The sequence below is a fragment of the Thamnophis elegans genome, chromosome 15 (assembly GCF_009769535.1).
Source record: "Thamnophis elegans isolate rThaEle1 chromosome 15, rThaEle1.pri, whole genome shotgun sequence".
Classification (NCBI taxonomy): Eukaryota; Metazoa; Chordata; class Lepidosauria; order Squamata; family Colubridae; genus Thamnophis; species Thamnophis elegans.
Window position 1 is genome coordinate 141921 of NC_045555.1, and position 10630 is coordinate 152550.

The 10630-nt window shown below is 58.4% G+C and overlaps 1 protein-coding gene across 7 annotated transcripts; it reads left to right on the forward strand.

Moving 5' to 3' along the window:
• Window positions 1-10169, forward strand: TMEM51 (transmembrane protein 51). Of its 7 annotated transcripts, none has more exons than XM_032232016.1 (4): window positions 1059-1212; window positions 1735-2118; window positions 7445-7903; window positions 8843-10169. In XM_032232016.1, the coding sequence occupies exons 3-4, from the start codon at window positions 7551-7553 to the stop codon at window positions 9276-9278; spliced, it is 789 nt and encodes a 262-aa protein (XP_032087907.1). In that variant the 5' UTR covers window positions 1059-1212; window positions 1735-2118; window positions 7445-7550; the 3' UTR covers window positions 9279-10169. The 7 variants fall into 7 exon arrangements, with proteins under 7 accessions (XP_032087913.1, XP_032087911.1, XP_032087907.1 ...); XM_032232017.1 differs by having other exon boundaries at window positions 1735-1981; XM_032232019.1 differs by having other exon boundaries at window positions 1063-1150.
• Window positions 10170-10630: the final 461 nt, after the last annotated feature.

Consider the following 10630-nt stretch of genomic DNA (forward strand, 5'->3'; position numbering starts at 1 on the left):
CTGAAGGGCCCTGGGGCTCCCGTGGCCCCCGGAGGGCTTCAGCCACAGCCTGCCATGCCGCACAGCCACTGGCCCTTCCCATCGGCAGGTAGGTGGGACTTCGTGGGGACTCCAGGACTCTGAGCTTAACAGAGGGTCTTTGAGAAAAGAAACGTTTGTCTCTCATCGGACACAGAAACGGCACGGAAATCAGGCGGTTTCTTTGCGAATGAAGGCCGCCTCCAGGCGACCCCCGAAATCCAGCAACTTCCACACTCTCAGCAGCGCGTGTGTGCGTGCGTGTGTGTGCGGGGGGGGATGTTTCAAGGACTTGAAGGCCCCGGCTGAAGCCCCCCCGGCGGCCTTGGGGGCCGAGGAGCCACCCCGGGGTCCCTGCTTCGCCCAAGTGGGGAGGGGTCTCTGGCTCCAGAAATAACGGAGGGGATTCGGAGCGAGGCTTTCGGGCGCAACTGCCGCAGGGATCTCCGCACATGCCAGGAGCAGCGGTAGGAAGGCAGCCGCTGCACGGAGCCCTCCGGCCCCCAAAGGCTCCAAGGCCCCGGGCGGGCTTGGCCTGAGGAGCCGGGACCGGCGGCCCGAAAAGCGACCCCCCCTCCGCCCAGCTTCGGTCCTTCGGGCAGCCGCGCCTTCCGAGCCTCGGCACGGGGCGGCCACGGCGAGGGGCTTTGGCGGGGCGGAGGTCCGCGCCTCGCCTGCCTTGGGGCGGCCAAGAGGGGCGTCTGCCGGGCCATCGCCCGCTCTTCCACAGCCGGCCGGCCTCGGGGGAAGCGGCGCCTTTGGGGCCTCGGGAGCCTCCCCCCCACTCCGGGGCCTCGGGAGCTGAGCGGGGAGCTCGGGCGGGAAAGGCGCCCCCCGAGGGGGAGGGAGGGAGGGGGCTGAGCGAGGGGCCCCTCCCGCCGCCCTCTTCTCCCGCAGGGCCGGGACGGAGCCTCCGCCGCCCCTTCCCCAGCCAGCGCTCGCAGGTAGAGCCCTCCTGTCCGGGGAGGCTCGCTCCCTCCTGCCTGCCGGGAAGCCTCGGGCGGGGCGGGGCCTGGAGGAGCGGCCCAGCGGGCGCGGGGAGGGCCGGGGGCGGCGGCGCAGCCGGAGTCGGGGTCAGGCAGCGGCGGGAGAGGCGAAGCCATGCGCCGCCGGAGGAGAGCGCAGCGCGGAGGTGAGCCAGCCGGCGGCCCGGCCTCCCCTCGGCCCGACCCCACCACGCAGCTGGCCAGCCAGGTGAGGCGCCTCTCCCGCCTCGGCCAGGCAGACGCCGCGCGGGGAACGCGGGACCTCGGCCGTCCCGGGCCCTTCTCGGGGGAGGCGGCCAGGGGCCCCTGGGTCCGGCGGGCGGGGGAGGCCCTCGGGGTGGATATGGCCTCGCCCCGCTCCCTCCAGGCAGGCTCTGGCCGCCGTCCGGGGCGTCCCGCACGATCTCTCCCCCCCCCACCCGGGAGGTCTGGGCGGGGAGGGGGCGCCTGCGGGGCCCGATTCCTCCTCTCCCCCCCCGGGCCAGTTTGGGGGAGTCGCTTTGCCCCCGCGGAGGGGCTTCCCTCTTTCCCCCTCCTCAGCCGCGGCTTCCTCCGGGCGGGGTCGGCGGAGGGCCGGCGGGTTGTGGGGCGAGCGGGCCCCGAGCGGCCTGGGGAAGCCCCTGCGGATCGCCCCCGGGAAGGCCGGGCGGAGCTGCCCGGGCGGCGCTTGCCTTTGAAGGGCGGAGGGCGCCTGGAGCGGACCAACCGGTTTGCCTCTCCCGCTCGCCAGGTTAGACTTTAACCCGAGTGCAGCAGCGGCGGCGGCGGCGGCGGCTCCAGGCTCTCCTTCCGCCAGGAAGCCAGGGAAGCGTGACGTTGTGGCAGCTGCTGCAGCTCGAACGGGAAGGAAGCCCGAAGAGAAGAAAAAGGGAAGTCGGGGAGCCTCCCAGGGCCGCCTCCTCCGCCACCCCGGGGATCCCTCCCCGCCAGCCGCGTTTCGCCTGGGATGAGCTCCGTGGGCGGCCTGGGAAGGGAAGGTGGGTGCCGGATCGTCAGCCGCTCCCTTCCACACACCCCGCCGAGGGAAGCTGAGCTCCGCTGGGCGTTTAGAAGCAGAAGAGGTGGGGAGCCTGGCCTGTCCAGGGAGGCCTCCCACCACAGAGGAGCCTAAAATGTATGTTGTTAAGCGAGACATTTTAAAGTGAGCTTTTTCACCTCCTGTCTTGCCACCGTTGTTAAGTGAATCATTGCAGTTGTTAGTCACACGGTTGTTAAGTAAATCTGGCTCCCCGTTGCCTTGTCAGAAGGTCGCACAAGCGGATCACATGGCCCAGCCACACAATGACTGTCATAGTTTGATCAGGGAAGACCAGGGGGATGCTACGGTGGCCGTAAGTGTGAAAAATAGTCCCAATTTATTTTTTCCATTGCTGTTTCACTGAACCTGTCCTCCAACTGCAAAAGGGAGCTGACTCGAGCAAGTAAGCCTTGCTGCGTGTTGGGTGCAGGGAAGCCTTTCTCCCTGGGCCCCGGAGGGGAATAACTCGGACTTTGAGCAAAAAAGAGTCACCTGACCTGGCAGTTCCGGTTTAAGTGGCGATCTAAGAAACAACCTGTTGAAGCTCCGTCTGTTGAATGGATGGCAGGTGGTTTGCTACAAGTGCCTTAAACTCAAAGCATGAAGCCTTGGGGCCTTTTAGGAGTCACCTGCATGGATTTCGCCCTTGACGTCCTTGCCTGTGGTTTAGGGAATAAACCCCCATGGTTAAGTACATGTAAACCAGAAGAAAGTGATGTTTCTCTGGCTTTCTACCTTGGGGCCTCCACATTTGTAGATTAGTGGATTTGGCCATTTCGCCGGGTGTTAAATTCTAATTATCTACAATTACGTATTTTAAGCAATATGCACGGTGGCCTCAATTATCTCGCATGGCTGATCTCTCTGCAGCACTCTGGCTTTCCTCCCCTTCTTTTAATATCTCTCCTTTCCCCTTCCCCAATAAGTGAGAATGAATTCCAACAACCCTGGATAATTCTACCCCCTTTCTCATTTTAATTTCTGGGCAGCAGCAGGGAGAGTTAATGAGCGCTGTGTGGCAGCTTTGATAGGGATGCAGTGTTTACAAAATAATAATTATGATAATGACAGGGTATTACGGTATTGTCAGGATAAGGTGAGCTTGCCCAGAAAACCCAGGTGATGAGAGGCTGCGGTTCAGTGACTGGTGGCCTTTTGGAAAAGTGGAGGCAGGCAGACTCCTTACTTACAGGCTGGGACTGCAAAGCCCAGGATTGTGAAAGCTCTGTGTGTGTGTGTTCCTGTAAACACTGAGGAATTGTAGGACTTGTGGTTACAAGGCAGGCTCTGGATTTCAAGCAGAGAAGAAACGCAGAGGAGACGGGGAGGTTTAATGGCTCCTGCCTGGTTCAGCTTGCACTCCATCAAAATCAGCGTAAGGCATCCTATTGATTTCACTAGATGGACTCAAAATAGGTGAACGATTGATTGATTACGTGCTATCGAGTCCTTTTTGTGCTTCTACTGGCCTCCTGGATGGATTTTCTCCAGGAGAGCCTGCAGCCTGGTCTTTGCAAGCTTTAAAAACAAAACAAGGGAACCACAGAGAAATGGAAAGGGCTGGTATTGTCTATCCATGCTAGACTCTCTCTTCAAAATGATAAAGCCAAGGAAAATAATTTGATATTGATTTTCCTACCTTTTCTGTTTTCCTGTTTTATTTTTTCCTTCTGTGACTATCTTTTTTTTTAACTCTTTTTTATAACGGGCGGGTGTTGAAAAAGTCCCCCTTCGGCCCTGGGACAGCAGCGTTTGGGCAAACAGCTTTGGAATACATAATTGTGGCTTATCTTGCAGACCGAGATAATATCTGTGTCCACACATTCTTTGCCCCCTGGAACAACCTTGGCAGGGAACAGTTTATGCTCACAGAAAACAGTTCCTTCTGCGTCAGAACGAAACGTTAGCAAGGGAAGCCGGACGCATCTGAAGGGGCCGGGAGAACGTTTCAGCTCATATTCTGGCGAAATAATTTTCTCTCTAGCAAAGAGACCTGGGGAATTTCTCCTCCAAGTAACTGTGAGCCGATTTCATGGTAGGCCTTGCACAGTCCAAGATCCGAAAGGGAAAAGGCGATTCAGAGTCCATGGGAAGGTTTGGCCTGCAGGAGCTGTAGCTGCCGCCTTCAATTTCCCAGGCTTTGTTCCCCAAATGGCCTCAGCCTGAGCATCCATTGTGCTCTTAAGCCTTCCCGGACAGATCCTGCTTCCATCGCTCTGGAGCCTCGGAGAGCCTGGGCTGCAAACAGGCTGGAGACGGATGGGGAGAGAAGAGGGACCAGGAAAAACAGGATTTCCCCACAGCTCATCCTTTTTCCTTCATTGCACATAATTCCCAACAGAGGGAATTGGGCAGTAGGTTAGTTAGCTAGCTAGCTAAGTATTAGTCAGGTAAACAATTTGTCAGACTGAGGTTCCTTTGTTGCAACATCTCGGAGTAAGTCTGTTTGGATACAACTTGGCAAAGATTTGTCATTTCCTCTTTTGTCCATTCCTCATTGTGGTCTGGCTGGTTCTCGGCTTCGGCAGGGGCCTGATCAGGATGTCCTGCCCCATCGGACCTTTCTGGGCAAGACGGGCGCACGGTTGCTCTCGTGTCCCTTGTGGGCATCTTGGCCACTGGGCCATTCCTGAGCACAGGGCGACTTTTGCAGAAGCCCCTTTTCGGTCCGGTTTGTAAGACAAGAACTAACAACGTGGAGCAGGGGGCTTTTGCCCGCCCACAAATGGTGTCGGTGAAGTTCAGCTGGTGCTAAACGGCAAATCTGGTGTTGAGTTTAAAGGATTTTAGTTCTCAAGTACGGGGATTGCATCGGGCCCTTCTTTGCAGGTACACACCCTTGGGTGGAAGAAGTAAATGCCAACAGTCCCTCCACAGACGGAGCACCAAGGCTGAGTGTGCAAATACCTGCTCCACCATTGCAGTTCTCCAGGGAAGAGAGGCCGCTCTTGTCGAATTATGTTTGCGTCCTTTCTCTGAAGTGATCATCTCAATTTTAAATCTGCTAGGTGTTCAAATTATATTAAACTATTTTGAGGGGGAGGGTCAGTTTCCCTGCATTTTCTGCCTCAAAATGCTGAAAACCTGCAACTGATGTTTACAGGGACTTTAGGAGGGGGGGGGGGTGTCAGTCAGGCCAGATTGGCAAGTGGAGGCCATACATGGATGTGCAGTTTCACATCCTCTCTTCCAACCCTTCTCTGCTCACCTTTTCCCCCCTCCTCCTTTTTTCTTTCTGCTGCTGATTCTGCGTTTGGAAGGCCCGGCTTTCGTTTCCTTCTCCCCACGCCCTCATTTTCCTTCCACACGCTAATTGTATAATTGACGGGAATCCAAAGTCTTCAGTGCGGCTTCGGGCACTTTGCAAGCAGAGAGGCAACGTTTTGTTTTATTCCTGGGCGAAGGAAACGCGATCCGAGAGAGGCAGAAAAAGGACACCCTTCCTTTTCGGTCCCCTTCATTAAAACAATCCCTGGCAACCACCTGACAGCAGCCAGTGCCATCTGTTTTGTGCCAATGCCTTTCGGCATCCTCCTTTGGCAGTGCCACCTTTTCCTCTCTGCACTTCTTGCAAATCCCACGGGATTTGCCGTTATCCTGTTGCCTACCCCACCTTTGAATTTTGATAGTGTCGAAGGTGTGGCTGTGAGGCTGGCCGTTCCCGGTCACTCCCGTTGTGCCAGGTGGCACCCGGGGCCGTGCCTCCCCAGAAAGCCCCTCTTGGCAGAGGCAGCTCTCCCTCCGGGGCTTCTCATCCAGTGGGCAAGGCTGCAGGCTGCGTCTCCAAGAAACGGCGCAGAGGGAAAGCTGGGAGCTTCAGCTTTGGGGGGCTGGTGAGACCTCTGTGCTGCGTAATGGTTCTTGGAGGGGGGGACTGAGATGAGGGAGGCGGGGGGAACCCGCTTCTGGCTCAGTGGGAGCCACGCTGCCTGATCCCAGCTGGGCCTTGTTCAACCTCAGAAGCCCCCAGAGAATGCCAGCTGGGCAGGGAGCCTGTGCTTGGATGGTGCCACTGCCAGAATCCTAGCTGAGGTGGAGAGGTGGGGGGGGGTGGCTTTTGCCCACCAGGGGCAGCAGCAGCAGCAGCAGCAGCCTCCCCTGGCTGACCTGGAAAGCAGGCTGGGTGGGAGACCACCAGGCCCTGAGAGAAAGGCAAACTGATACGCCCCCGAGGACTCTCTGGATGCAGCCAGAAAGCTTTTGTTTTCCCTAGCCTAGAATCTCTCCCCGTTTCTCCAGCTGCCCAGCTGGGAGCATTTGCAGGAACTCCGGGGCATCCATTTGGAAAGAGAAAGCGGCTGGTGCTAACAATGATTAACTTTAAATGAGGAAACACTCTTTGGTGGTTCCTGCCACGGAAAAGGAGGAGGAGGACGACATTCAGTCCTTTGGGCAACTCTGGTCTTTGCTTTCGCTCCTGTTCTGGGCTTCCGTCGGGCGATTATTCTGATTTAAAAAAAACAAAACTTTTTAGTGCATGCTAAACCTTTCCTAGCGCGTGTGGTTCTTTGTCTAATTAGGATTTGTTAAAATTGTGTCTGGGGTTCCATTTTAGTCTTGGCTTCATTTCTGGAAGGCAGCTATTCCACAGCAGAAGTCATCCAAAACAGAGTTTGCGAAGCAATATCTGGTGGTTCAACTGAACCCTTGCAAGAGGCTTTTCCCATGGAACCGGAGCCAGTGTGTGTGTGCGTCTGTGTGTGTGTGTGTGTGTGTGTGTTTAGGTTTTGTTAAGTTTTTTTCCCCTTTTTCTGTTATTTTAAAAGCAATTTAAAAATCATATTAAATCGGTTGGGAAAGTTAGTCCTGGTAGTTCACTCCAACAGTTTTCAAAGCTGTAGCTGTCCTCAGGTTACCCCAAGCCATCCTTCTCCAGCTGTGTTGGACTGCCGCTCCCATTCTCCACAGCGAAGGGAACCATAACGCTAGAAGATGCCCAGAGGCAGAGACTGGGAAAAAGGTGGTGCAGCAGTTGGAGTACTTGGGACTTCAGGCACACACAGAGACACATAGTTTGCCTGTTTCCAGGCTGTTCCGCCCCCCCCCCCCCGGTGTGGGATTTCACAGTGGTCTCCTGTCCAGCTGCTAAGCAGGAACCCCCCCCTGTCTTTTTCCAGACATCCAGCTGGTGCCGCTTCTTAAGGCACGAATGGAATAAACCTGCAAAAAGGAAGGAAGCTTCCCAGGGGCAGAGTTGTTGGGGGTTGCGATGATTCCCAGGAAAATCGGAGGGATTTTTTTCTTTTCATTCCAAAGAGGTTTTGGGGGGGGGGGGGGCGCTTCTGAGCAGAAATGGCTCCGATAATTTTAATTTCCCCAAATGTTGGAAAGACAACAGGCCAGATTTTAACGTCCCCCCTCCTTCTGCACCTGCTGCCTTGCCAGGAATACTCTTCATCTCCGATCCCTTGTCTTTCTCCAGATCCCCTTTTCCCACTTGGGCCTCGTGAGCAAGCCCAGCCTGGGGCCTTCGTCAGCGGAGGAGGAGGAGGAAGGGAGCCACTGAGCCCCCCTGAGAGACGCTGAGGATGGCCCAGTCCAGGTCCAGCAGTGGCTCCCACTACGCCCTGACAGCCATTGGGCTGGGGATGCTGGTCCTCGGAGTCATCATGGCCGTCTGGAACTTGGTCCCGGGCTTCGGCCTCAGCGCCAAGCCTCACCCGGCCGGCGGCCACCATAACGAGACCGAGGTCAGCAAGGGGCCGCTGCACAGGAACAAGACCTTCTCGGTGGCCTACGTGCTGGTGGGGGCCGGCGTCCTGCTGCTCCTCTTCTCCATCTGCTTGACCATCCGGGACAGAAGGAAGCCCAGGCACCACGAGGACGACGACGTCCGGATACGTCCGCAGCCCTCGGTCGAGCGGCCTCCCCCGGAGGACAGGTGAGCAGGGAGGGCCCCTTCCCCACCCAGAGTCACCTGGAAAGAGTCACCGCCCGTCTGCATCGCGGAGTCTCTTTTGAACCCCAACCCCCGGCATGTCCACGTCACGGTCTCGGCCACAAGCAGGGCGCCGTGAAGCTGAATCCCCTTTGGCCACCAAAGACCCCGACAAAGGCAGCATTTCCTCTCTGTGAGTGGCCGAAGCTTAGCGTCCGGCGTGTAGCAGCCTCCCTCCTCCCAGGGACCCCGGCCAGCTCTGGGACCCAGATCAATGCAGGATGGGGCTCAGCCGAGCCTCCGCTCTGACTGGCGTGGAAGGTACTGGCGGGTTCCTTCAGAAAGCTGTGCTGGCCTTCTGGCTGGGCCACACTCCCTCCACCTGAGGCGCTTTCTCCAGAGGCCGCTGGGGGTGAGGGGTCCCGGGGGTTGCAGCCAAAGAGCAGGAGACACACCAGGCCCCGGCCTCTGGCCCGAATCTCAGTGACCCAGCCAGCAAGCCTCCCCCTAACCTCTGAGGGTGCAGGCAGAGAATTCCCCCCGCATCGCCATGGTTTCAAGGCCTCGCAGGCTCCTCCGGCCGTCCTCCCATCCTGCGCCAGGCCCAAGGGAAGAAACCCGCATTAGGCCTCCATCCACGTGGGGGCATGTCCTGCTTTTACTGCCTGGAGGGGATGAGGGAGGCCAGGGCAGCCGGGTGCAGGCAAGCGAATGGTTTCCCCTTGGCTGCCTGCTCTTTGCTGGGAGGGGGGGAGAAAGCCGCCCCCTCCCCCCCAAGTAGCAAGGGGCATTGGAGGGCAACAGTCTCCCCACTGACTGCTGGTCTGTTGCCCAACCCTTCTTCCAGGCATTTCCAGGGCATTTTAAGGGGGGGGGGAGGAGGGGAGGTGTGAAAGGGAGGGAGGAGCACTCACCTCTCCCAACGTTCCCACCCGCCTGCAGCCAAGAAGAGGACAACGAGAGCCTCTCCCGGTACTACGTGCCCAGCTATGAGGAGGTGGTCAACGGCCTCTACCCGCAGCAGCCCCGGCTGGAGGCCGAGGGTGGCGCCCGCATCAGCATCTCCCTCCCTTCCTACGAGTCCCTGACGGGGCTGGATGAGAGCCTCCCCACCAGGCCCAGCCCCACGGCAGCAGGGACAGCAACGGGGGAGGCCCCCGGGGGGCAGCGCCCGCCCGCCCGGCAGAGCTCCCGCCTCAGCAAACGCCTGAAGCCGCTGAAAGTGCGCCGGATCAAGTCGGAGAAGCTGCACCTGAAGAGCCTCCAGCTGGGCGGCGGCACCCCTCCCGCCCGGGTCACCATCGAGCCGCTCACTCCCCCTCCCCAGTACGACGAGGCTCCTCCTAAGCTGCCAGATCCCCAGGAGGGGGAGCCCTGAAAACGCTCCCGAGGGACCCCTAAGGGGCAGGAAGCCCCGGAGAGGCTTCTTCAGAACCAAGAGGGGTGGGGGTTGTGTGCAAGCCAGAAGACCCCCTCCTCAGAACCCCCCCCCCCATGGCTCAGCTGGACTTGCTTGCCCAACTGGACAACGGGGTCAGGAGAAGATTCGATGACACAGCCTTTCAGACGGCCTTCGTCCTCGTGAGCCTTCCTGGCCCACCCGGGATTTAGGAAACGCCCCCCTTTTCCCCCCTCCAAGGGACTCCCAACCCCCCCCCCCCCATCAGACTCAGACCCTTCCTCCGTCTCTTTCCTCCGACCTGCGTGGATGGACAGTTTGGGAAGGCTGCCAGATCCCCTCTGGAAACCCGGCTCAAGGCGGGGGGAGGTTTTGATGCCGTCTTAGCAATACGAACTCTTGGGGTTATAGTGTCTCTGTGTGTGTGTGTGTTTTTTCTAAATTATGTCATTTTTATATATCTCTGGTAATAATGCACACCCCTCCAAACTAGCACTCCAGCTTGCCTGCCAGGCTAGTCCTTAAATTTTTCCAGCCACGCGAGTTTCAGATCCGGCCCCCTTTCCCACCAAGCGGGGATTTCCAGGGGCAGGAAGCAAGCTCTGGTGCCTTGAAACCAAACATCGCGAAGGCCAAAGAGAACTGCTGAAGCCCACTGGGATCTGCTGCAGGCCCCAGAGAGGCCTTCCTTTGGGGAGTGGGCTCTCTCTGGGCCTCTCCTGCCGCTCCCTCGGGGGGGGGGGGGGGTTTGCAGTGGCTGAACTGGAAATGCAAAACTTCTTTTTTCCAAAAGGGTGAAACCTTTTTTTTTTAACTGGAAAGTGTGGGGGGGACCCCTTTTAAAATGAGAATAAACGGGCTTTTATCCAGGAGGCTGCTTATACCTTTTGTTCACTGGCGTGGGGGGTTCTGGGGTTTGCACCCCCCCTGGGATTGCTGGCTGTGTTCCAAGGGGGCCTCCCCGAAAGGGTCACGCTGCTTGGGGGGGTGAAATCCATCGCCCCCCACTGGGGAAAGGATGGGGCCCAAGACCCTGGTGGGGGGGAGTCATCCCTGGGCAAAGGGGGCCCCAGGGCAGAGCTGGGACTGCTGGGAAACAGGGCATCATCGCTGGGAAAAGCGTGGGTGGCAGACCGTGGAAACCCGCCTTATGCAGTTTCACGCAGGGTTTCTTAATCCGAGCCCTTTAAAACGGACGGACTCCGACTCCCAGCGTTCACGGCGGAGGCCTGGCGGCTGGGGGAATTCTGGGAGTCGGAGTCCGCTTCCCTATAGGCGCGGCATTTGCGCGTGTGCCATGCGGGTCCCCTCGGTTTCCATGGGAACGGCGC